Here is a 26,993-nt window from a genome sequence, read left to right as displayed (position 1 = left end):
TATTATAGATTCTCCACTGTGTAACATTGAGTTTTCACCTTTTAGGGACATGATATCTATGTTGGGACAAACAAACTGTTAAACAACAGATGTCAACATCTCTTTAAACACTGTCTTTATTGAATATAAATCACAGTTACAGTGTCCATCATCGGTACTAATGTGAATGAGCATTATAATTAGTCAAAATGTGCACAAAATTTTAAAAAGCCTTTGTATGTTATACTGCATACTGCTCTAGCTATCCTAAAAATAATATGCAAATAATATGCAAAAGAAAAAAAGGCCAACGTAAGGGCAGATTTTAATCATTATCTTATAATCTATTTTTGTGTTCATCCATATAAAATGCCAATATATACCTCAGATCATTTCCTTTTCAGTTATAGGAATTCTTTAGAAAAATCCCACAAATAACATATCATAGGAGCAAGTCAATAACCACTAAGAATCCAAATACAGTCAATTTAATGTCAAATATTCCTGTTGCAAATACACTCTATTTCACTGTGTAATTGCAAAAATATATTCATAATTTTTCTCTACTAGATCCTCATCAAGCAAAAGTCATGTTACATAGAAAGTACTAAAAACTTAGGATACAAGTATAAACTTACAGCTGATCCCATGTCCCTGGTACATAATACATAAAGGTATAAATTTAAAACACTTTATTTGTTTAAAGAAATCCTGACAGTGCTGGACTCTTTGCAACAATCTCAAATATTTAAAAATTAAATATATGGCTTCATAATTTGAACACAAATGAGTCCTCTAGTCTGATTTCTGGCTAAATACTGTAGATGGTTAAATCCAAAAACCCACACAGAAAAACATAGCAATGTACTGGATTATATCCTTTTAACATATTCTGAAGGTCGTAAAAAAAACACTATGATTTTTTCCACTGTATATTTATTTTATCCCAATTTAGATTTAAAATGTGTAATTTTATATATTAAGTTTAACCAGTACGTCAATTAACATATTGAATATCATTACTGTCATACAACCACAGATCTCTTTTTCACAATGAACTCCTATACATCAAGGCACTTTGTGTGTAAACACACACACACGCATACCAGCACACGCACGCACGCACACACGGCATATAAAATTTGCATAGATTCTGCATAATTGTCATGGAAGCATTAATTCTGCTTGCCTATATAAGATATCTATATCTAGGACAGTTAAGGCAAGTATAATTTAATGGTGTGACTGCCATTTTACACAGCATGTACACACAAAGATGAAAAAAAAAAGAATTCAAAATAGAGAAAAAGATACTGATAGGTGTGTAACCATATAATCAAAAGTACAGATACCTTAATCAGCGTTACGAACGTCATTGTTAACTTTTGAAACTAAATGTGAAACAGTTTGTTGTGGAATTGAAGTCAGATTGTTTAATGTTACAGTTATAGTTATATGTTATAGTTTTCTCCACTTAAAAATGAGCTGAGAACAGGTCCTTATCATTCCAAAGATGACTTCTGCTGACGACACTGCATGCTGCTACAGACGCACACTTATTCTCTCACTGTTCCTGGCCATCTTCCCGCAGTTCTGACGGGAGGAATTTGTACTGCTGCTGTCTGATCATGGCCAACTTCTTCCTGGCTTCCTCCAATTCCCTTTCTTTCCGTAGCATCTCCTCCTGAGCGGCAATGATCTACAACACAACACAATTGGTCAGCATGTCACCACACTTAAGAAACACTTGTTTCACAATCACACACATGAAACTGAACTTAAGTCAGATGAACAGATCCCAATCCAGACCTCCGCACACTTAAGTCCTAACCCATACAAAAGATATGAACTTGACCTTTCTTCCTATGAAACAGCAGTGCGTACAGCTGAGCCACATGCCCATCTTGGGTCAGTACTTCCAGTTTCCCTTTTTCTAATTCAGTCCTATCCTGCTGAGCTACCCAGCTGTTACACTTCACAGTCACACATACACATGAGACAGTGCTTTATCACGATTATAGAAATGTAATACAAATGAGTTTACAACACACAATGAGACTGAAGGCGAAGTTACATGTAGAACATGTGCTTTGGATCTCTAACTTACCTGAGCAATACCTCCCACCATCTTACTCTTGACCACCACAGCCTGGTCATCTTGTTCTTCAAATGCTGCTTTTTGTGCCGCTTTCACCAGATTATCAGAGGCTCTTTTCACAGCATTTCCAGCAGCCTGCAGAAACACACACAAGATTTCAAGTCAAATCACAACTTAAAGGCTTTAAACTTGAGTAAAGATGGAAAACATTACAAAAGAAATGTATAAAAGACACTCAGTATGTCTAACCAATGGTCTATGATTTGAGTCTTTGAGGTGCATGTAGAACAGAGTCATCAACCTTTCTCTACTAAACAGCAACTCCTGGAAAGGCAGTAATGAGTCCAACTGGGCTCTGACAGAAAACCATAATAGTTGTTTTGTTCTTGACACAGGAGGAAAGCTATAAAAGGCAACAAGGATCAGTCCCAAACATCAGTCAAAGCCAAACAATTCTTATTGGGCAACTTGGCTCAATGAAGACAAGGTTTCTCCTTTTGAGGCTCAGTGGGGTGAATCAGCCAGTGGGCTGAGACGAGAAAAAATAATTAAATAACAACACGGTAAATCTGTTTGAATCCAGGAACATCCACTTCCACACAGACAGAAAATTTCTCTTGGAGCCCTTTTCCCTCCCTGATTGTCTAAATATCATATATCATCATGTAGGCACAATGCATGAAACAAAATATTATGTCTATGAATTCTGTTACCTTAAGGAGAAGAATGAGGTGCAACACATGTCACTCCCAAACCTTAGCGTTAAAGACATGGAGATAAATCTCCAAATCTTTAAGGTACGTGGCCTGTGGCCTTGGCTAATGAGTTTGGTTGGAGGCATGCAGTTACAATTTCCACTGCACTGATGCACTTTCAGTACCTTCACACAGAGCCCACCTTTTGAAATTACATCCTCCCAAATGGGGAGCATAAGCATAGTAAGAAAACCAAAAAAAAAGAAAAAAGATTCTGTTCATCTGGGCGTAACGTTTTCAGTGGGAGAAATGTTTCGGTATCATCCAAGTGACTTCTTCAGTCTCAGCTGACTGCAGGTTTCCCCAACCTTATAAACAGTACCTTTGCACAATAAATGAAACTAGCCCACTTAATGAACAATGGATTGTGAGGTCAGTTCCTTTATCATTAATATGCAAATTATCATGACTAATTGAGCAATCATGGTCAATTGAGCAATTATTGTATGCCTCCTCTGCAGGTGATGTAGTGCAAATGGACAATGGAAACGAGTGCTGTGGTGAAATGTTCGCAACTTTAACAGCCTGAGTGGCACTACAACAACAACACAAGCCAATAGAACAACGTCTCTCAATGTTACAGCCGTAAGCTATATTTGCAAGTGTAAAAACATGGCTACATTAGGCAGTTCCAAGTGCTTGATGTGCAGTTTGCATTGTGCTGATGTCCAAATGACAGAAAAACAAAGGTAAATTAAAAAGCACAACATTTAAGCCTAGTAACTATAGTACCTGAAACTAAAAATATATTTTTAGTATTAACACAGCTCATTTTTGTCTAATTCTGAGGTGGTCAAGTGGGAACTTGCTTTCAAATTACAGAATCGTTAGACACCTCTACATGGACTCACTGATCCATACTGCTAGGATCTACAGCAATGACATCGGAATGTCATTCGGACAGGAGAAGTGCTATGTGATGCCAGAGGTAAAGCAGTCAAAACTGAGAAGACTGAACTACAAGAAGGCAACATTGCAGACAGCATCAATGGACATTATGCTGTGTGACTTTTTATTTGTTTGCTAACAGAAAATGTTATTGTGGCATATGATTGCGAGGATTCTCCTTATAAATTAATTAATATGAAATATTAGATTTTTGTAGGTGGTATAACATAAAATATTAACTATGTTATCCCCAAACTACTGGCTGCAATAAAAAAAGAGTTCAAAAATCCTTCTTTCCAGAAATATTCAAACATTTAATAGAGAAACCATTAATACAGAATATAGCTAAGAGCAAATGGTTCTAGTGTAATCATAGATCAAGGCTAATATTTCCAGTTCTTAGTGCTATGTGTGGACTGGGTAGATTGTTTCCAGAGCTCTTGTAGACATAAATGTATGAGAATTACTGTGGTGGCAGCTGCAGGTCCAAAAGAGGAGGAGATAAGCCACTGCTGATTGGATCAGAGAATATGAGTTGGGCTGGCAGGCCGATGTGCTCACAGCTACACTCAAAGATAGTATTTTTGGGTGGATGAAGTGACAGGAAATACTTGTACTTTCTGTTATGTCTTGCAACTGCCGAGCATCAGTTACACCTAAAAGGTCATAACAACCCTTTTGAGCAGAGTTTGAGCAAGAAGAAAAAGGTTTTACATCTTTTTAAAGAGTCACTAATTTTACACAAGGGTAAATTTGTTATACCAAACCTGTGAAAATGCTTTACTATCATTATATAACCAATTTCTGAGCCTTAAACACCGACTCTGCAGGAGCTTTGCCCATTCTGAAATTATATACCCAATGATGTCACAGAAAGAAATACATCTCTGAGCAGCATTTAATAAATACTGAAAGAAAGCAATATGCAAAGGGCATTCTTACTTGTGCCAAATATAGAGCATGCTAATCCTTGTTAGCAGCTGTACAAATCACGCAGCTCACCTGTAACCCTAAACTTTGAAATTCCAGCCTATTAATACACTATAATATACTGTGTGCTCTCTAAAAGCCTCAGCTGTTGCAGAATGACTAATGTTATTGTCCCTTCAGTAGAACTGTAGTGTTGGAATCATAAGTAGAGATGACGAGCACACATCTCACCGTGAATTTGCCCATGTCAGATCTAATTTTGGACCTAACTCTTTGCTTTTCAGTCTTGAGAAAATGGCTCAAGCTAAAACAAACTCAATACAAACAGTTCAGTGATATCCTTGTAAATATGTAGATGACTACATAGCTATTTATCTTAAAATTGATCTTAAAATGCTACCACAACTACATCTATTTTAATATGACAGTCACTTAGCTTTGTAATGCATCTGTTAGGGGTCTGGCTAAATGGGTCATTTCACACATGGTTCAAAGGCTGCACAGCTTTAAGGAACTGCCACGATTGAAACATCTTTTCACCATTGTGCACCACTTTTGTCTGGGTTCCCGCTACCTGAGTTACTGTCCATAATAACCCATGACATCATGTTTACTTCTCCAGTTGTGTTAAGTGTGTTATAAATAATGTGGGGTTTTTTTACATGCAGAACAAACAAAATGTGAAACTGACCTTGGACAGTATTAAATACTACCGCCAGTCTTTTGCCATCTTTCCTTGTCCTTTTGTTTATGTTCATTTATCGGGCTGGCTACACACTCTGTCTCTTCTTGACAGTTGTGACTTTGACCTCAGCATCTAGCCAAATAAGGCCTTTTAAAGTGGCACAGTAACAGAAGTAATAGTAGCTCTCCTGTGTTTTTGCGCCTTGAGAAAAATTAACATGCAGTGCTGACCTGGAGCCTCTTCATGGTCTGTGAGTCCTGGTCAGCCTTGACCTTGCAGGCTACCAGCAGCTGAGCAGTGGAGGCTGCCACCTGCTTTGCTGATGAGATGAGCTTCTCCTCACTGGCATGTCCCTGTACTGCAGAGTTTGCTGCCTCACACAGGTTGTTGGTTGCTGCAGCGACCATTCGAGCCTATGGAGTCAAAGTTCTCAGTGGTTAGATGTTTTAGGAATACCTTTAAAAAAAAATTACAAAATTATAACAGGAGACTTACAGCTGAAATGAGCCCCTGAGACCACTGTCCATCATCTACGGCATTAGCTGGGATTGCCCCCACCTGAAAATCCAGGATAATTATTTTTGACGGACATCAAAATGACATTTATGAATGAATGTTACTAAACTCCTTGATAGAAATGATTATTAGCTTTATTTATGGGATTTCGCTTATGTTTAAATGCACATATCAGTTTTTTTGTTGGTTCTCACATACCTTCCCTTGAGCCACCAGCTCCCTCTGTGCTGCTGAAGCAGCTTTTACCAGAGCACTGGTGGCAGCTGCAATAGACTTGGCTGCCTCCAGAATCTGCTCCTCAAAGTTCAAGCTCTCATCGGCCTCCTGTTTGAGAGAACAAACCAATAGCAAAGAAAAATGCTGCACTATGATTAACTGTAGAATAGAACAGACTAGCTCTTTATTGTCATTGTACATGCACAATGAAACTATGGATTCCCCACGCCAGCTGTGCAGGAATTAAATATAAATAGTAAGACAGCAAGAATAAATAAGAAGAGGCTGAGACAAAAATATTCAGACAAAAAATGAATAGGGCTTGTCTACAGGAAATATTGGTTTGAAGAATAAATTAATAAGTATGAAAAGTATTAAGAGCGTCAAGAATAAGCTTTGTGGTGCTGCCATTATCTGTGTTGTGAGTAGTTGTCAGCACATAAGAGATGTGACACACAAAATGACTGTGACCTGGTGTTGAGGTTAACAGGATCAGTGTGAATACTTGTGCTCTGTAAAAAACCCTCTGACCTTGGGCTTAGTCCTCGGCCTCAGCTGCTCCAGTTTCTTGGCAGCAGCTTCAATAGCGGCTGCTGCTCCCAGCAGTTCATTTTCTGCAATGACAGTGGGATCCTCAGGGTCCACCCACTCTGTGCCTAAAAGACACGGGGGAAAAAAAAGAGTACTGTCACTCTGTGCTCAAAAACACATTTTAAACTCTTCCATCAACCCCAACCTAGAATCCTATGGGCAATAAGGGGTTTACCTAGTTAGTAGCAGTGTTTACCTAGGTGGCATGTAGCAAATTGAGGCTATAGGATGCCACACAGGTTTCCTATTTGACACTCCCTATTGACACAGACAGTGACTGAATCAAAACTACCTGATCTTATACCATCTAGTGTCTAATAATAAAAATAATGATGATGATAATAATAATAATAATAATGACAACTAAAAACTTGGATTTGTATAGCGCTTTACAGAACAGTAGAAAAAAAACCAAAAACAGTGCTATATATTAATCCTTTAACTTCAGGCAAAGTTGTTAAAGATCAAAGATTTAGATACCTTTCATGGCCTCAGCAGCCTGGATAAGCTCAGTGACGGAGCCTGCCACCTGCTTGGAGTAGCTGGCCAACTGCTGCTTCAGATCGTGAGATGGCTTCATGATGATCTGTGTATAAAGGAAGAAAGTCACAAACTTTATTACTTTGCTTCATTCACCTGTTGTTCCTATACTGCATGTACTTGAATTAATCAAATCCCAGCCTGTACTAAACTAATGCTAAGATAATCAAAGTAGATGATATTACATTGCACCGTATGTCACTCTCCTTTGAGTCAAATATCTAAGCTTTACAGATACTATCTAGTAAGGCAGTAATGAGCCTGTATCATATCACCTTTTAGTAAAGTTCAACTACAAATCTGGATGAACATCAAGTACAGGGGCAATAAGAGCAGAGCGGATAGATGAAAACATGCATAAAATTAAAATAAAAAAATTACAATTCTGTGCTCTTTATTCAAATTCAAGATGTGACTTTATTTCTGTATGTTTACGTTTTTTCAGTTATACTGTGTTGTGTAGCAAGACTAGACTAACTTCCCGATATACTCAGGGATCTATGTTGTGCCATCCTAGATAGTGGTTCTGACACTCAAGTCATGAGCCTCCTTCCTTCCCCTTAGCGTACAGTGTCAGGTTGCAGGACTTGGGATAAACCCTATACGCATGGAGGGTTTTGTCTTGATGTCAGTGGCTTCTATCTACTCCTTTGGCCATATTATAATTCCAGCAGGGTATCTGACAACCAGCAGAGCATAGGTGTCGATTGCTCAGATTTTGTTCTTCCTATTCAGCTGACTCCTCAGGGCTTGCCTTACTCTTTGCAGGTATTTGGTGGTTGCAGCTTTCCTAGCGGCCTCTTCATGGTTCCCATTTGCCTGTGGGATACCCAGGTTCTATCTGAAGCTGTGGACTAGTTTTTATATAGCTCTTCTACTCTACCTGAGCACTCAAATTGCTTTATACAACTTGCCTCATTTACCCATTCACATCCATTTATATAAGTATGTTTTTCTCTTTTTTTCCTGAGAAAATGCTTTCTATCCAAAATTCACACGCATATTTACTTTGATGGATTCATGGATTCACCAGAGAGTGTCTTGCCAAAGGATATTTGGCATGCAGACTGCAGCAGCCAAGGACCAAAGCACGAACCTTCCGATTAGAAGATTTCTCTCCTGAGGTACAGCTGTCCTCAATGTCTGAAAAGTCTCCTTCTGGTAGTGCAATCCGCTTAGTTCTGACTACATTCCTTCTCTTTGTTACCATCCAATTGCACTTGTCCAGTCCGAATGACATTCCAATGTCATTGCTGTAAATCCTAGCAGTAAGTCGATGTCTCATTCACTTTGGCATACAGCTTCATGTCAACCATGTAGAAGAGATGAGTCATGATTGCGCCATTCTGTAGTTGGTATCCATAGCCAGTCCCATGAATGATCTCATTCAGGGGGTTTAGGCTTATGCAGAACAGCAGTGGGGACAGAGCAACTCCTCAGTAAATACCATACTTGTGTTATTGGCATGAAGTTGGTCTCTAGTGCTGTTCACCTCATCCCCATTGAATTTATGATAAAACCTCTTCATTTAGTTAGTTAGCCATTCTCATGCCTCATCCATTAGCACTCTCTCCGAGATTGGAGGGTTGGAATGATGAAATCTCCCCCCTGACCTGATGTCTTGGCTCCCTCTTGCTGTAGAATTTGTTTTGTACCTCATCAATCTCTAGTTGTGATAGCAGTTGCTTCTTCTGGATGTTGGAACACTGATCTACTAGTTATTTCATCTTTAGTCTAGATGTTGCTATTTTTTTTTTTTTACTGTAATTTTATATTATTTCAGACTGAATTTCTGAAAAAGGTTCTTGTTATGCATTTCTCCTTGCTGAAGGTACTAGTGATTGTGGTGTAAATGCTGTCATGACAGAGGCTTAAAATTCCTGTAATTCACTGCTCTCCATATCATCTTACCACCAATACATGCTCCAGCAATCCCAGATATCCAGAAGCACATTCTTTGCCATAGCGCAGAGCTCTCATTTGCACGTCTTTGCTGACCTCTGGGTGGTAGGCAGCTTGCTGCAAGGCAAACAGTAAGAAAAGTCAGTCAGTGATAGCAAGGGCAGAAAGATATCTTATTCATATTAAAAGGTAATTCTGGCTAGAGCTGCATGTGATTATAAGTAGTCCCATGTAATTTGAATATTGGAAATGCCAATATTATAGTGTCTAAGTTGTATGTATATATTTTTTGTCATTATGACAAAAATACCTACCAAACTATTCTCTGAGACCTCATTAATTACTGCACATTGAACTTTGTTTGGCAGCCCATGAACAAACACTATTTAGTAGTTCATGGTCTGTCGTACCTTGCAGGAGTGCAGCATCTCAGCAATGGCCCTTCTGCTAAGGTTAGCTGTGGCAATGATGTCTTCCTGACGACAAGAGTTCCCAGCAGCCACTGCCTTTGCTGTTGCCATTGTGATTCCTTTAGTCATGCGGATGAACTCTTCTGGTGTGGTGGTCTTTGCTGGAGGATCAGCACTGTTGAAGACCTGTGTGATAAAACCAGGTTGAATGTTAGTGAGTTTTCCTTGTGCAATAATTTACTTACCTCATGACAGGTACAGGACACGTGGTCCCAAAAGCTATTTTATGTAACACCAAGGCCTTTAGTCAAAACTCTCTTCTTGCTGCCATAAGAAATCTTTGAGATGGCAGTTGCCTCAAAAGTTTTGAACTGGGAGATATTAATATTATGCAGATGAGGGTTCTTATTCTAAAAGCTTTTCACTGGCTTGTGAAACAGGGGTTAGGAAATGGCCATGGCCCCTGTGGAGGAATCTCCTGTGTTTTAACTGAATCCTTGGCAGGGTATTTCCAACTGGCTTAAACTGTAAAGAAACATTTATCCCACACTCACAGCCAATTCCTGTTTGATGTGTTCAATAGTGGCCTCCAAAGCTCTCGTCCCCTTGGTGGCTTCATCCTCCACAGCCTTCACAGTCTTCAGGAGCGATGTTACATTGGTCACCATCACCTAGAGGAGTCAGGTCAAATTATGTGGTAATACATTAGAGTGATGAAAATATCTTAAATATTTGATACATTATTTTGAAACTAGATGTCACTAGCATATTTTAATTGATTTTTAAAATACGTAACACTTAACAGAAATATTTTAATATATATACACTATATAATAAAAAGTATTTTTTATATATTATATTTGTTACATATTAGAAAATATTTTTGTCTCTCCTTCTCTTCTTATGCTGTCTGTTTTCTATTGTAGTGGACAGCATTTTGGTTTTTTTTCATCCAGAAGATGTTGCTTTTAGGTTTTTGACATTTAAAACACTTAAGGTCATGAAGGGGTGTTTTTTTTCTGGAAACAGACCAAGTACAAAGTGCTCTGGATTTGGTGAAGGCTCTTTTTAAATAATCCTAACAACTGAACAGATTTATGTGTTAATCTTAAGCGTGTATTCATTGTACTGGTAAGAATTACACTGCAACATAATTACAAATCCTCTCTTAATACTTCGATTTTCCAATCTTGGTTCCATGCAATTAGATTCGAATAAAACTGCATGTACACATAAAACTGTTTTTAAAAGTTTGTTCATGTTTTTTCAGGATCTAGAATTAATTTTATTTTTTTGTGTGCTTTTATAAAACTTAAACCAAAACAAAATGTATATGTGTGTTTCACTACCTGTTCAATATCAGCATCTGGACATGTATTTAGATCCTGAATGTTTTGAGGTCCTCAGAAGCATAAACTCAGATATAACATCTATTACTCTAGTTCATTTAAATATTTTCTCACATTGTAAAAAAAAAAATCAATGACTTGCTTGCCAATAAATATGTGGGAAACAGTGGCTTTAGACCATAATTTCATGTGTGGACAATGATAAATATAATTTCCTGAAAAATAAAACATTACAAATCTGTCAATGCACAGATAGAACTGCACATTTGTAAAAACTTTTGGTCATTCAGTGTAAAATCGCTAAGTGCTTCCCACCAGATCCTTTCAGAATCAGCTATTTTTTTGTATACTTTTAGCAGATTTAATGTAGCCATGTAAAATTGTACCTTTATACCACAGACGTGCACATTATAAGGCAATTTCAAGTTGCCTTATTTTTTCAAATGGTGTCAAGCCCTTGTAACTACTCCTTGTAAAGTATAGGAGGTAGCTAAATGAAATGTTCAAGCCAGAAAAACATATTTAAGCTTTGTTAAAAAATTACAACCACGTAAAAGTCAAGGTGTCTATTGTTGTAAAGTGTCAGCAAATAAAACTGACTTGAACTGATTGCTAGTTTTGTATCTTACCTTAGCAGAATTTTTAAGCTGCAGCATGCTGGGGTCATCGTGAGGCTTGCCTGCAGCTGCCTTTGTGGCGCTGATGAGGTTTCCTAGGGCTTTGGCCACATCTTTCACTGCATTGATCAACACCACCTGTACTCAGCAGGGCACAGAGCTTAAATTGTTATCTGATACAGTGCTTAAATTATTTGATCACCACCCAATGTAAGGTTTATGCCCTAGCTGCCTTAAATTAACAGTATCGGTAATTACAATAATTATTTTTGTTTCCATAATGGTTCATCTACTAGGATGCACAAGCTCTTTAATAAAAACATTTCTTTTTCTCATTAAGAAGCCAAATTACAGCTATTTATTTGCATTCCTAAACAGAAAAATTAGTTTTAGTTGTTAAATGTTTGATTAACTTCTGACTTCTCAGAGAAGTCAGTACGCTGGCTCAAATTTGGCCATAAAAAAATTCATTTACTATTTTTCTAATGAATAACAATACAATCCTTAGTTTTAAGCAAGTTTTTGACAGATTTCTAAAATACTTTTCTTGTTTTTATGGCAGGTGGTCTAATATATTTGCTAAGAACTGTACCTTTTCATAAGAAGCAAACATACATATTTGCCAGTATAGAAGCAGACAAAAATGCATCCATACCTGGGTCTCTGGGTCTTCGGAACCCAAGCTGGCTGCCCCCAGTTTTACCACATCTGCCAGTTTGGTAATGGTGGACACTGAGGACTGGGCCGCCTGGGCCAGCCTTTCCTGACTGGCCCCAGCACCAGCCACCAGCAACTTGGTGTCCTCCACCAGAGCCTTGGCTGTCTTTAGGATGCATTCCCTGTAAAAACAGCATAGCAAAGATGAACATTATATGACTTTGACTCAAAAATGACCTTATCTTTCTTTCTGGTACAGAAACCATCATTCCGGGGTTTACAAATTGAGAATTTTCACTAAACATGCTTCCTTGAACAGGGCCCTAGTTCCTTCCACTACTACTTACTTACTCCAGTTGTAGTTTTTACTTTCTCAAAATAAGGCTAAGGTAATTTGCTGGTTTCTGAAGCCAGAATAAGATGTTTGCATGTTTAAAATGCATTGCTGATGTTCACAAAGCCTGATCATATCATGACACTAGAGTGCAAATCAACTTGTCAAATCAACAAATCATCTGTAATATAGCCTACAGAGGGTCTCTAATTAGTACCTGTGGTCAGCGAAGGTTTCTGCATTTTCACGGTTCAAAGTTCCAGCAGTTGCAAACATAATGGTGGTGTCAAGGTCTGCAATAATTCCAGACACTGCACTGGCAGCAGTGATGCAGGCCTGGGTGCCACGGTTACCTGCCTGCAGAGATGCTAACACATGGGAGACCTGCAAGAAAATCAATAAGTCTTATAAGTTTTATAAATGGAAAGGTAAATTAAGAATAAAAACCACATGAAGGCTCAGAGTAGGAGAAAATGTCTAATTTTTTTCACTGCTGATCTAATCAAGACAAACTGACCAAAAAAGAATTCAAAAGACAAGTTGTGTGTTAGCTTGTGTTCTGACCTTCTCAGAGACTTTCCGTGCGCTTTCAATCAGCTCTTTCTTAGTAAAGGTGTCATTAGGGCTGCACTGAAGAGCTCCAGCTTTTGTCACCAGACTTGTGCAGGTGAAACCCAACTCACCCACCTGCTTCTTAATATGAGAACCAATCTGGAAACAAAGACATGACAACATGAAAACTGTGGAAAGGACACTTTCCAAGTATAGACACTCCACACATTAGTTTGATTTACTTCATGATTCTCTGCAGTAACGGCTGCATATTTGGCTTCATTCGCAAGATTTCCAAACTCATTGGTCAGCTCGTTAGCTAATCCTCCAAGGTCATCTGGGTTGGTGTTAGACTTGGTCACCTGAAGACAAATAAGAGGATGCTAGTTACCGAGTTTGTTCCACACATGTGTCAACATGAATTAAGTATTGATGCAAATTTACTAATATGAGTTTCGTACGATCATTTAATGAGTGTGTCAATAATAAAGAAATCAAGAGGCTTTTGTGGAAATTATGTGTGTTTGCACATGGCTTTGTATGCGTTTTTGTCTTCATAATATCCTTATCACAATGAATGCTATTAAAGTGCAAGAAAAGAATGATAAGTAACAGAAATAATATTACGGTTGCAGAAAAAAGATACATTTTTCAATAACATACATCTATCTGGTAGAAGTCTGATTCTATTGGTGAAATGTGAGGTTGTCCCAAGGCTCGCATGTAAATCTACCCTACGCCTAGGGTGGTACTGTGTCTTTGTTACCTGTGTGCCTGACCTCTGTTTACAGCCTATGCGTTCCAGTTTTGTTGGTTCCATTTAGTTTTCCTGACTTGTGTCAGGATTTTTTAGTAGAGCCACCTGTGTTATCATTTTGAAACTCCTACATCACCTTGTTCTCTAGTTTTTTGCATTCACAGCGTGTCCACGCTGCTCGCCCACCTACCCGGTGGTGTGATGACAATACCCCATCAGTCTTTTACAACTGAGGATTAAAAACTGGAGGAGTACCCAGCTTAGGTTCTGCCAAAATACTAATTACCAGATTTTAGAGCCTGAACCACTGAAAGGATGCAGTAATAGTAATAGTATGTTCAATCGATACTCTTGCTGTTTTTGCATATGACAGCCTTTGTGGTGTGATTTGTTTTATTCCATTCATAACTGTTTAGTGGCAATGACAGGAAATCCCACAGCTGTCTCCTAATATGGTACTTTTTCATGCTCAATCCTCACTAAGAGGGAGCATGCTTTATTCATTTAGAATTTCTAACTGAACTCAACTTTTAAATGCAAAAATTAATGACTAACAACAAACCAAAAACTATCCCCCATGCATTATTATCATAATATTTTACCATCTCTTGCACAGTCACAGCGATGGCCTTGGCTGTCTTAACCATGGTAGTCTGGTAGTCCACAAAGGTGCCTTCAGGTTCTTGCACTGGTGTATCTTCCATTTTATTGATGGAATCATTGATGGAGTCCACCATACCACCTACTGCACCAGCTGCACTGGCTGCTTCAGACAGTGTGGCACCCAAGTCATCTACTGCTTCTTTCATCATCTGCACGGACTCCTCCAAGGCCTCGTGCATGTGGGCTGCCTAGATAAAGGAAGCACATTGGTGTGAGCAGTGCAAAAATGCTCAGTGTGTTCAGTGGTACTTAATCACATAGAGTACAATCAAGTACACATATCCAGAAGACATTATATTTCAACTTTCATTACCTTTGGATTGCCTCCAGCCTCCTTAGCAGTGTAGAGCATCTGCAGGGCCGACTCAGTCAGGGTTTTGGTTTGGTCTAAAACAGCCATCTGTTGTTGACTATTGAGAATCTTGGATGCTGTGCCAATGGCTCCCATGATCAGGGGCTCAAAGTAACTGGCCATCTGAGAGACCTGTTCAAATGTGTGGGCAACAAATAATTTTATTTAAGTACAAAACTGATTCCAAAATAAAAGGAACATGTCAGACTTCAGCCTGTAGCTGGACCATCACATCGTCCAAATTGTGTTGCCTGTAAAAAGTTGCTGTCTTAAGGTTTACCTTGTGTCCCAGCTGGGAGGCCTCAGATCGAGCAGCTACAGCCACGGGATCAATCAAGTTACTAATCTCATGGACTGAGGCAGCCATCTGCTCATGGAGAGTCTAAAACATACACATATGAACTGTCAGTCAAACTCAGATACTTTAAATTAGCCCCAAATTCAGCTTCATTTACTATGTCTACCAACAGACTTATTACACATCAGGTCAAGGAACAATGCATGCTGAACTACACTACATCACAGTGGCTTCCTGAACCGGTTGTCCCTCAAAACACTTTTGTGTTTCCTCACAATAACTTTTCACTTTCCTTGTTGTAAAATGGTCATTCTAACTAGCATGGACCAATGCACGGGCTGTTCAGGGGATTGGCAGGAAGAAATATTCTGTGGGGGCAGTAACATCCATACCATGATTTTTCAGGGGTTTAGTAGGTGAAATTAAATACATATAGACACATACATATATATTCAACGTAGAATAAACAACAAACAATCAAGTGTAATGCTTTTATTTTGTATAGGATACAGCAATTCAATTTTCTTGCTGCATTCATACAGAGTCAGTGAAAAACTAATAGTGGAGTGTGCATGTTTACCTCCATTGAGATGTCCTCTCGTGGTGTTAGGTGCTGGCTTATGGCTGCCAGAGAGGCCTGATCAACTTCACGGATGCAGCCATTTAGTGCTTCAATAGCATCATCACATTCTCTCTGGCCAGGAGCTTTTTCTCTGCACACATGAGATGAAGGGTGTAATTACTGCACACTCTTATAACCTGCTTGACTAAATCTAAACCAATTCTTACTTTTATAGTTTTTTACATTTTGACTTGTTTGGGCTTTTTTTTTTTTTTTTTTTTTTTTTAGATTATTTTAATTTTCATTCCAGGTCAGTGTTCCCTTCATCTTTTCCCTTTCATTTTTGGCCATAGTTTGCAACTGTATGTGTCTATGTTGGAGTGAATGCCTGCCGGTGTAGCTGATTATGTGTCTGTATGTTTGTGTGGCTTTTATTTGAACTGTGAAGCACTTTTTAACTCTGTGTTAAGTGCTATACAGTTATTATTATAATAATTATAATAAACTAAACAACCCCCCTTATATGTTATATATGTCATTCAAAAGTCTGATACAAAACTATTCCAAAGTTTGGGTTAAATAACACGTTACTCATAAAAATGATGCAAGACTTAATGGCCAATAATAATTTTGTGATCATTACAAAATAACACAAAATATTGTGTAAATCTATGCATTATTTATATTATGCATGGCCATTTACATAATATACTGTTACACTGTTTTCTAGGTGTGATGGTTGAGAGGGAGCCCAGACAGTAGTAGTAGTAGTGGAAGAGGCCAGTATGCAGAGCAGGGTCTACCTCATGTTGGTGATGAGTTTCTTGATGGAGTCAGACACAGTTCTGGAGTGTCCAGCAAGCACGGACCACTTGGGCGGGTCTTTGGGGTTGACAGCCAAAGAACGGGCAGTCTGGATCAGGCCAGTGGAGCTTTCCAGCATTGTCTTAGCTGCTGCCACAATGGGCTCCATAGCTGCAAGACCCTGAACCAGAGAATAACAAATCAGGATCTATCTGAGAATATGAAAATCTCCTGATGTTAGATTCTGTAACTTGTAATGATATGACAGGGCACATTAGTGTCGTAGCAATGCTGTAATGGCAGCTCTTGGAAATACCTCAGGGCTGATCTGAGCAGGAATGCTGGCGAATTCAGGATTGGAGGCAAAAGCAGTCAGGTTGTCCACAGCTTCTATTAGAGGGCCAGTGGCAGCTTTACACTTTTCTCTGTTCGCCTGGTTAAAGGCTCCATCCAAAGCCTATGCAGGGGACACAGACATGACTTCCATAAGAATTTTTCAGCACTATTTAGTTCTAGAACACTAGCTGTTTACCTCCTAGAGCAGTGTAATGTAGCAAGGAAGAAGAGGTTTAAATAATATAGCTGTCAAAAGTGAGCTAATGAGCTCTTTTTATGAGTTTTATTAGTTTTCTTTTATTATAGAAAACGTGGATTTGACTGTTCCATTTTTACACACTTTCAGATGTATACTGGATAAAGGCCGGAAGACATGTCTCAGTAAACATATGTTCGACAACCCTAATACGTCTGACCAGTTTGACGAGAACTAAAAGTAAAGACATTTCTTACATGTTTTTATTACTTTTCTTACATTTTTTGAAAATCCTATTCTTAAATGATAGTTAAATATAATTGACTGTAGTTCAGTTTGTAAATTAATACTTGTCACTACATCATAATTAACCTTTTCACTCAAGCTGTGGGTGTGTGTGTATGAATGACACTGATGTGTGTTTGATATGGCTTTTATTACAAACCTTTATGGATTTGACCAAGTTGGCAGTGGTGTTGGCCACTTCTTTGGCTGACTGGACAAACTGCCTCTTGGCAATAGGGTTAGGAGTTTTAGAGGAGGCCAATCTGCAGGCATTACAGAGCGCAGAGGTGTGCTTGGCCACTATGGTTGCTGCGGAGAGCACCTGCATGGGGAGAGTAATGGTCATCACATTCAGACTCAATAATCAGTCAAAGAAATCTGATAAAACTGACAATTACTTGCAGTGAGGCAAGCATTTACCTGGGATTGAGTACAAGCTGGGTCCACCAGGTTCTGACAGGCCATCTGAATAGACTGATTGGCTCGTGCAAACTGAGCAGGGTCTACCAGGCCCTTCTGACCTGCTGTGCTGTTGGGGTCTGATACACCCAGTAAATAGGCAGCCTAGAGACATAAAATCACCTATAAGTTCATTGTATGAGATGATGATGAGATGAGATAGCCTTTATTTGTCAGTTGCAGGTCTTTTGCCCACAACCGAGATGACAGACCTTGCCGACCGTACATACAATACACAAACATCACATTGGGGAGATGTCAGGCTAGGTAGCGAGGAAAAAATCATCAAAATGTGTAACACAGAAGGATAATACAGGAATGCACAGATATCAACACACCATAGCACAATAAACACAGAAAAGCAACATGGGAAAGTGTTCCAGTGTGTACATCTGATCTGGGACCGCTGCAATCTTCGACTGCGCCTCCAGCTGACCCGATGTCCACATCAGAGGGGAGGTAAGCGTTGGAGTTGGCGCTGGATCCGTGGTAGGGAGGGTGATGCGTCTGTATCAGTATATGTATGTGTGTGCGTGTCCATAGTTCAGCTGAGATAGTGTCCTTCGCCCTGCCTGGCTAAGTAAACAGTCTTCCAGCCAACCCAGGTGGCCTTGCATGGAATGGGAAGGAACAGACTCAACACAGTCGTTATCAGGGAGTTTTTGTTCGGCTCCAGCCTTGAGCCCACAGGTGGTGCCGAAGGGGTAGCCAGATTATGATGGTAATTTTTCTTTTGCAACAACTCATGAGAATTTCAAGCTGTTCTTTAACACTCCGACACTGGTCTCTCAATCTCCCGTTGGAGAACCGCGAGTTTCTCCATGATGTTATTAACCTTCAGTTCCGTGGTCTTGTCATTCTTTTGCTCAAAGAGCATATTCTGAGACCTCACGACCACAGTCAGCAGTATGTAAGTACTTCTAGTGTGTAGCAAGCCAAAATAGACATGTTACCAGCATACTTTACTTGCCTCAGAGCTGCTGTCTTAAGGCAATAATACAGTAATCTACAGTATGGATTTTACCTGTGCAGCTGCTTCAGTGAGACCACAAAGAGCTCTGGAGCCAGTACTGACTGAGTCACCAAACTCTGGCAGGTTGGAGTTTTTGGCATTATGAGAAATACCAGCCATGGACTCACCGAGGACCTATTGACAAATAACAAGAGAATCAGAAATCAAAGAGTGGAGCATCACACATTTAATGATGATATTGAGTAAAGCAAAAGTACTGACAAAGCACTGACTGAACCATAACATTGTAGTCTACATTAAAGCTTTGTACTTTGTTGCCGACGAAACAAATTGCTTAAATACTTAAATAGTTTAAGGTGTTGAAAAACAAGAAGAAATTAAAACTTGTATCACATGTTTGCTTTGGCTCATTATGTTGTTTATTTCATCTTTTATCATTACCAAGAAATTTGCTTTTAGTTACTGTCTAACCGATGGAGCTCACAGCAAAAAAAAAACAAAACATGACACTTTCATAGGCATAATGTACATGTACATAATTTCCTTAGGGATTAATAAAGCATTCTGATTCTGATGACATTGTCTAAACTGATGCAATAAGACCGAGAATATGTGATCTGATCATGTCCTCTTTTTTTCTGTGGGAGAAACAGCCCGCGCTTCTACTGTTTCCAGTCTATTACCTTGTCCAAATTAGACAGGAACTCCCAATGTTGAAAATCCTAAAAAATAGAACTAAAACCATAAAAGAAAGGCATTAATGATGTGTATTCTACAGTACCTTGGAGTTCTCCATGACACTGTCAATGCAGTCAAAGTATGACAGCTCACTGATTGCTTCTGTCGGGTTCTCCAGCATCCCCTTCACTGACTGCACACAAACACAGCATACATTCCTGACAAACTCACACTGTTAAACTGTACAACTCAGCTGAGTGTCACACAACCTCTATATGACTGAAATGTATTGATTGTTTATGGTTTTCTTTATTATTATTATTATATATTTTTAGAGATTTTTATGATGCGTCTGGGACATGGGAAGCTAAAGAAAAGATGAAAAAGAGGAACTGTTTGATGGTGGCTGTTACCTCAAGCTCTCTGAGAGCATTATCACACTCCTTCTGACCTGGAGCCTGCTGAGTGCACATGGTGATGAGCTGGTTAATAGTGTCTGTAACAGCCCTGCAAAGACAAATGATAAGACAGATAAGTGGTTAAAACCAAAGCTGCAGAAAATTGATTTTTTTATTTTGGTTTGGGGTTTTTTTTGTGGGGGGGTTTTACCGGGCAGCTGCTGCCAGCTGGTTCTTGAGGTTGGGGGAGCTAGGATCAGTGGACAGAGCTTTAGCTGCTAAAAGCAGCTTGCTTGATGACATTGAGATTGTCTTCAGGTTAGACACCACCTGGGTCTGGTCCTCCTTAGACTAGAGGAAAGGAAGAAGTGTGAAGACACTGAAAACTCTATGGCTTTTGCAGTTAATATTTTTTCACCTAAATCATGTGTCATGATGACCCAGCTTCTTGGAATATTAACCTGTGTCTGCTCTTTGCGTGGTACACCACAACGATACAAAGGACAGTACATTTTTGACGATATAAAACTCATAAATACATGTTTAAAAAATTGGACCACAGTTTGCCTGGTGGTAACTCATTCAAACTGACCTGAGATGTTCCAGCCATGTCAACACCAGCCTCTAGGAAGTTGCTAAATTCCTGTCCAAATTTGCTAGTGGCCCTGGCCAGGTCCTGGGTAGTTCCTCTGGATGACTGGACCACTTCATTGGCTGATTGATTTAGACCAGCTGCAACCTCGTTGAGATGAACTTGAACCTCCTGGAAGCTCTTTCCACTAGACGGGAACTATGTTGGGAAGAAAAAAATTGTAATACTGCAAGTAGCAATATAGAAAAGAATATTGGCTACAAGTGGTTATAACTTTGGTTATAACTGTAAGCAACTAGGCCTGACTAATAAATTATGTTTTCATCCTCAAGCATCCACAATTAACTTGTCTCCAAAGACTGTTTTCCAGGGTTCCATGATATGTACAATTTTGGAGAACAAAGACTAGTTTTGCTGTGCAACTGTGTTTCACAGTTAAAAAAAAAGAAGAGAAAAAAGAGAGATCAGGAAAATTATGAAAAACAGTAGGTGATGGAACTTGATTGATTAATAGAATAGCTTCAGGGTGAAATACTATTCACCTGTGATCTTTTTATCAGTAACTACAATCTACATTTATTAAAAACTGTTAATTTTGTACTAACAGAATCAGCCAGGAGAGACTTGCTAGCTTCGCCCACAGTGCGGATGGCATTGTCTACATCCCTCTGGCCAGGAAGGCAATTCACACATCTGTTCAAGGCCTGGGAAACCGCCTTAGCCACCTTCACACAGAAACACATGCACATGATGATTGTCATTATTATATGAAAGACATATAAACATTCAGAAATAAACTACTGTAGCTACCAAACAAAAGCATTTGTAATCTCTCGGTCTGGATCTAACCTGGGCCAATCTCTGCTGACTCTCTGCATCTCCTGGTTTAGCAATGGCCCTCTTGGTCTCTTCAATAAGGTTGGATGACTTGTCCATGACATCCCCAGCACAGTCCAGTATGGCACTACGTGCTGCTGAGTCATCTGTGGTAGCAGCGACTCCTCTGGCAGCCGAAGCTAGTGACTTTAGAGCCTGAGCCACATCTCTGGCTGCCATACCTGGATCCAACAGGACAGAGGAGAGAAACTTTGGTGCGTAGAAAGACATAATACAAAATTTACAGTCTGGGAATGCCTAAGGTCTAATTTGTTTAAAGTAATAAAAAAGATATTTTGAAATGTAGTATAATGCAAAATTCGTAAGTCACTTGTCATTTCTTTTGCATCACTCATCTTTAGTCCAGACATTCTACTTGACCATTTTCAAGATTGTCTTGTTGTTTTTTTGTTAAACCACTTCAGTCTAAACAGGGACCTAACGCAAGGATTGAATGAGTGAAACAAAACTGGTTCCTATTTCTTCAGTTGATTCCATGAGAAATGTTACAAACTGTCCGTCTCAGAGCAACGCTGAAAAACTAGTTAATGCATTTATTACTTCTAGGCTGGACTACTGTAATTCATTATTATCAGGATGTCCTAAAAACTCCATGAAAAGCCTTCCGTTAATCCAAAATGCTGCCGTGAGAGTACTGACAGGGACTAGAAAGAGAGAGCATATTTCTCCTATATTGGATTCCCTTCATTGGCTCCCTGTTAAATCCAGAATTGAATTCAAAATCCTGCTCCTCACATTATTCAAGTCTTGAATAATCAGGCCCCATCTTATCTTAATATCCTTATAGCACTTCGCTCTCGCACTGCAGCATACTTGTTGTTCCTGGAGTATTTAAAAGTAGAATGGGCCCTCTTCTGTGGAACCAGCTTCCAGTTTGGATTCGGGAGACAGACACTATCTCCACTTTTAAGATTAGCTTTAAAACTTTCCTTTTTGCTAAAGCATATAGTTAGGGCTGGATCAGGTGAGCCTGAATCCTCCTTTAGTTATGCTGCAACAGGTGTAGGATGCTGGGAGATTCCCATGATGCATTGACTATTTCTTCTTCAGTCACCTTTCTCACTCACTATGTGTTAATAGACCTTTCTGCATTGAATCATACTTGTTATTAATCTCTAACTCTCTTCCACAGCATGTCTTTTATCCTGTCTTCCTTCTCTCACCCAAACCGGTCGCAGCAGATGGCCGCCCCTCCCTGAGCCTGGGTCTGTTGGAGGTTTCTTCCTTTTAAAGGGGAGTTTTTCCTTCCCACTGTCGCCAAAGTGCTTGCTCATAGGGGGTCATATGATTGTTAGGTTTTTCTCTGCATGTATTATTGTAGGGTCTACCTTACAATATAAAGTGGCTTGAGGTGACTGCTGTTGTGATTTGGTTTCCCAGAAGAGTTGAAGCTGTTATAGCGGCAAAGCATGGGATGACACCATACTAAAGCCTATGCCCTAAGAATGGTATATCACTCAACACCAAATCACAACAAAAGATGCCACATGTGCTTTATACTGTAAGGCAGCGGTCCCCAACCTTTTTTGCGCCACGGACCGGTTTATGCCCGACAATATTTTCACGGACCGGCCTTTAAGGTGTCGCGGATAAATACAACAAAATAAAACCAGTACTGGTACCGAAAAAAAGAAGATTTATTCATAACACACGTGAAAAGACCCAGGAAAACCGAGTTAACGATAAAAACGATAACAAAATAAGCCTCAACTCTCATGGCCCGGTACCAAACGACTCACGGACCGGTACGGTCCGAGGCCCGGGGGTTGGGGACCGCTGCTGTAAGGTAAAGGCCCTACTATAAACATTTGACTGGGATCAGAAACAACCCCATTTTTAAAGTGACAGACTCGTATTGCCGTTTCATCCTGTCACATCTCATTGCAAGTAAAGCTTTATTATACTATTTTTCCTCTTGAACAAAAAATATACTTAATAGCTGACATTATGGTATCTTTCTATCATTCTGGTTATGTTAAACTCACCAGTGTAGTTCTCATTTCCCTGGGTGGCTTCACTCAGCAGCTGGGCTATGGCTGAGCTCACAGCCTTGGTGCTGTTACCCAGATCCTGGGAGCATTTCTCAAGCTGAACAACACAGCAAAAGACATGGAAAGAAACATTATCAACCATTCCTACCTTTTGAAAATAACTCACCAATTATTATTATTAAAAAAATGTTATGTTTATGCTTCGTTCATGGTGTTGTCCAGTGAACCAAAACTATTTCAGTGTGCCTTACCGTCTCTCCTGGTAGTGGTTTAAGTTTGCCTTCTTCTGCTGATGCCTTGGCCTCTTGAATCTCCTTTTCCAAATCTCTCACCGTTGACAGAGCATTGTCTATTTCCAGTGGTCCACAAGCTTCCTGAGCCTAAGATACACAAAAATATCTGTGATAAGTTAAATAAAACATAGTTATATCTTGCGTGAATTAGATATCAGTCAAAAAAAATCAGAAAAAAGTTCTACACCATAATTGCTTCACTTGATTCATTGACCAAAAAATAGGCCATCTGTTAGAAATCTGGAAATTCATGTATTTCTTAATCTAAAACAGTAAAAAGAAATCTAGAGAATTAGATCATTCCTGTATGATATCATTTCACAAAAGTTCAAACATGCATGAGTGTTTCTTAGCTCTTTCACTCACTTTGCTGACTCCAGCTAGCACAGTACAATGAACGCTGAAATCTTTCTCAGAATCAAACTGATGAATATATATAATTAGTACTACCTTTTGTGAGGCAGTGCGGAGCTCTGCCAAGGCACTGGCCAGGTTTTTAGCACACTGGCTGAGCTGCATAGCTGAAGCCTGGTCACTGATGGTGGGAACAGCAGCTTTGGAGGCTGTAACCATCTTAGCACCGGGCTGGTAGAGGGAAGAGAGACATGTTGCATTGGTTTTGATTTAAAGGAATTCATTCTAAAAAAGAAATGGACTATAAAGTGTTTGATTTTCCTAAAACTTTTGCTAGAGGTGCGTTTACATCTCCTCATTCTTATCTCTAGTTAATAACGGTGTAAATAAACATATAAACAATAAAAAAAAAACTCAATGAAAATATAGACAGTGCCAAGCCATATTGTTTTCAGATTTCTGACTATTCTTTTTCATCTCCCCCTAACCTACTGAGACCCAGCCTATTCATTTATGTCCTCTATAATGGAAATTTGTTTTTGGTCTATATCTTTTGACTTATTTGAGCTACCCTACTAAGTTACTACTAAATGTGTTCAATAGACAACATCTTGACTTTCCAATGATATCGCATGTGTTTGGGTGGTCTCCTTTAGTTCCAAAGAGGCAAGAAATCACAAAAAAGTTAAACTGAAAGATGCAACCAGGTTACATGCATGGCATAAGTTATCAGTGATTTAGCTACCTAAAAAAGACACATTTGTGACACAGAAAATTCCCAGGTTGCAGTAAAATCATCAGAAAAGATTTCTAACCCAGTGACAGACAACAGTGTTACTCTGTCTGTGTTTTAAGATTTGTTGCTCAAAACAATGAGGCCACAATCTGTTTGTGGCTGTTTATTATGACTGTAACACAGTTACATAGCTATACTCTTCTGTTGTTTTGTTAGTCTGCTGTCACTCAGTGAAGTTGGTGGTGTGACAGTCACCTGCAGGAAGTTCTGGCTGGCACTAATGAGAGCCAGCTGTGCACTTGGGCTGTCAGGCTGAGACTGGCTGCCTCTGACTCCCTGAACCAGCTGAGGGATCTGCTCTGCGACAGCCTGGAGACACACACACACAATACAGTTTTTAAAAATATCTTAACACAACAAGCATAACTTTTCTAAGGTGGACAGTCGCATTCAGATCCTTCAGTTTGAAGGGTTTAGAAACCTCTGTACACTCCAGTCTGTTCCTCCTTTAAAAGGTTCTAGTCATCATACCTGGTGTGGATCGTCTGATTCTCACAGATTTGAAAGATAATAGATAAAGGCATGTACTTACTTTTAGTGGGAATACTCTGGGTTTTTTTTTTTACATTGTTTTAATTATGAGAAAGAGTACAAAATGTAATTTTTATTTATCATTTCTTTGACTATATCAAGTTTATTAATAGGCGTGTGGCGGAGGTGTGGCTCAGCTGCAGGGGAGGAGTGGGACAGTGAGCTCAAGTGATACTCCTCAAAGTGATACAGTGTGTCGGGTCAATCACTACAAGGCGATATTAGGTTGTCCATATATGTTTTTTAAAAAAAGACCCAAAACCTCCTTGAAATTTACTGTTTGTACCACTGATTGTTGATTCTACATAGCAAGCTTAGTTCCATATATGTTTATATAAACCAAAGCAAGTACTGAGTTTTTACCTTGCAGCCCACAACAAGCTGCTGCTGGGCGGCCTGGTTCTTGTTGGTTGAGGCTGCATGTTGTGCAGCAGCAATGGTCTGAGTGGCTGCTGCTGCTGCTTGTTTGGCTGCGTTCTGCCAGAAGAAAGGAACACGACAAGTCAAAAAAAACAGCAAAGAGCACAAGACTAGCAATAATCACAGAAATGACTCAGACAGAACTAATAATAAGATGCAAATGTTAAACTTTTAAAGTTAAAAACAGGAAGTTACTGAAACCAGTATTATAATTAAGCATCATGTCAGACAGGTCACAAAGTTAAACTTAGTTATATTCCCAAAAGAGACGCTGTACTAAAGTGTTTAAGAAATATTCAGAGTTCCTCCGATCGTGGTTGGGTGTGAAATAGCTGCATCAGCATCAGACATCATTTTAAAAGCATTTTTGTGGTAAATCAATTCAATGCTATTTATATGGTGCCAAATCAAAGTAACGGTTGTCTCAAGGTGCATTATATTGCAAGGTAAAGACCCTCCAATAATACAGAGAAAACCCCAACAATCAGATGACGGTGACAGTAGGAAGGAAAATTTCCCTTTTAACAGGAAGAAAACTCCAGTGCAACCAAGTTCAGGGAGAGGCAGCTATCTTCCAAACCGGTTGGGTGTGTTACCTCCAGTTTGTTGACTAGGCGTTTCTTGATAGCATTCTGCGCCGCAGCGTTGGTGGCCATGCGGAGACCTTCAGCCGCCTCTCGTAATTTCTGCTGCTGTTCCTCACTGTCGGGATTTGCTGCTGCACCCTGGGATAAAATGTTCACATTATATATTAAACTAACAAATCAACAAAATGATAACACAGTCTTATCCACAGAGTTTTAAAAAAAAAAAGAAAAAGACAAAGGCAGACCTTAGCGGCCTCCACCATCTTGGCTGTGGCATCAGCCAGCAGCTTGGCAGCAGAAAGAAGCTTGCGTGAGTTCTCTAGGTCAGACTCTCCTTCTGCATCCATCTTGATAGCATTGACCAGATCAGACGTGGCTTGAGCAAGGATACGAGCCTGACGGACCATCTCACCTAGTGTTGCAAAAAAGAAAGATGGAGAAAAATGTGATGATTAAAAAAGCAATAAAGAAAATTTCGTCCTTCCAACAGTTGTGTGAGAAGAATATAAATTGATCTTTAGAAGGCAGAAAGCTAAAGAAGAAATATTATTTTAAAATTCTGAGCAAGCATAGTATAAAAACTCTTTCTAAAATAATCAACTCCTTAACCATGTCCCACAAAACAGAAGGTTCTAAGAATGTAGAAAAGGTAACGTAATATAATTAGCATGAAAAGTGGAGGTTAAACTAAACGATAACAGACAAGAAGGATATTATAGTCAAAAAACTGAAATGATTTAGGATTTTTAAGA

At 39.3% G+C, this 26,993-nt stretch overlaps 1 protein-coding gene across 2 annotated transcripts in view; it reads right to left on the bottom strand.

Moving 5' to 3' along the window:
* Window positions 1-98: 98 nt before the first annotated feature.
* tln1 (talin 1) overlaps window positions 99-26,993 on the bottom strand; it is a 58,931-nt gene continuing 32,036 nt past the window's right edge. For both annotated transcript variants that reach the window (XM_084936033.1, XM_084936034.1), the window contains exons 21-57: window positions 26,487-26,653; window positions 26,251-26,379; window positions 25,598-25,711; window positions 24,899-25,012; window positions 24,004-24,138; window positions 23,512-23,640; window positions 23,255-23,357; window positions 21,222-21,430; window positions 20,978-21,097; window positions 20,373-20,570; window positions 19,992-20,131; window positions 19,796-19,889; window positions 19,486-19,575; window positions 18,756-18,878; window positions 17,693-17,836; window positions 17,433-17,594; window positions 16,772-16,912; window positions 16,455-16,636; window positions 15,670-15,802; window positions 15,072-15,173; window positions 14,753-14,923; window positions 14,379-14,627; window positions 13,262-13,381; window positions 13,032-13,178; window positions 12,685-12,851; window positions 12,132-12,315; window positions 11,489-11,614; window positions 10,065-10,181; window positions 9,511-9,696; window positions 9,110-9,217; window positions 7,139-7,244; window positions 6,599-6,723; window positions 6,050-6,175; window positions 5,831-5,893; window positions 5,566-5,748; window positions 2,087-2,212; window positions 99-1,678 (exon numbers count right to left, since the gene is read on the bottom strand). In XM_084936033.1, coding sequence (XP_084792159.1) covers window positions 1,544-1,678; window positions 2,087-2,212; window positions 5,566-5,748; window positions 5,831-5,893; window positions 6,050-6,175; window positions 6,599-6,723; window positions 7,139-7,244; window positions 9,110-9,217; window positions 9,511-9,696; window positions 10,065-10,181; window positions 11,489-11,614; window positions 12,132-12,315; window positions 12,685-12,851; window positions 13,032-13,178; window positions 13,262-13,381; window positions 14,379-14,627; window positions 14,753-14,923; window positions 15,072-15,173; window positions 15,670-15,802; window positions 16,455-16,636; window positions 16,772-16,912; window positions 17,433-17,594; window positions 17,693-17,836; window positions 18,756-18,878; window positions 19,486-19,575; window positions 19,796-19,889; window positions 19,992-20,131; window positions 20,373-20,570; window positions 20,978-21,097; window positions 21,222-21,430; window positions 23,255-23,357; window positions 23,512-23,640; window positions 24,004-24,138; window positions 24,899-25,012; window positions 25,598-25,711; window positions 26,251-26,379; window positions 26,487-26,653 — 5,168 coding nt within the window. In that variant the 3' untranslated portion in view covers window positions 99-1,543. The remainder of the gene's footprint in view (window positions 1,679-2,086; window positions 2,213-5,565; window positions 5,749-5,830; window positions 5,894-6,049; window positions 6,176-6,598; window positions 6,724-7,138; window positions 7,245-9,109; window positions 9,218-9,510; window positions 9,697-10,064; window positions 10,182-11,488; window positions 11,615-12,131; window positions 12,316-12,684; window positions 12,852-13,031; window positions 13,179-13,261; window positions 13,382-14,378; window positions 14,628-14,752; window positions 14,924-15,071; window positions 15,174-15,669; window positions 15,803-16,454; window positions 16,637-16,771; window positions 16,913-17,432; window positions 17,595-17,692; window positions 17,837-18,755; window positions 18,879-19,485; window positions 19,576-19,795; window positions 19,890-19,991; window positions 20,132-20,372; window positions 20,571-20,977; window positions 21,098-21,221; window positions 21,431-23,254; window positions 23,358-23,511; window positions 23,641-24,003; window positions 24,139-24,898; window positions 25,013-25,597; window positions 25,712-26,250; window positions 26,380-26,486; window positions 26,654-26,993) is intronic.

The sequence above is a fragment of the Perissodus microlepis genome, chromosome 7, assembly GCF_051167445.1.
Source record: "Perissodus microlepis isolate ML-2025 ecotype Zambia chromosome 7, ASM5116744v1, whole genome shotgun sequence".
NCBI lineage: Eukaryota > Metazoa > Chordata > Actinopteri > Cichliformes > Cichlidae > Perissodus > Perissodus microlepis.
Note: the sequence above shows the minus strand (reverse complement) of the source record. Positions and strands in the feature narration are given on the sequence as shown.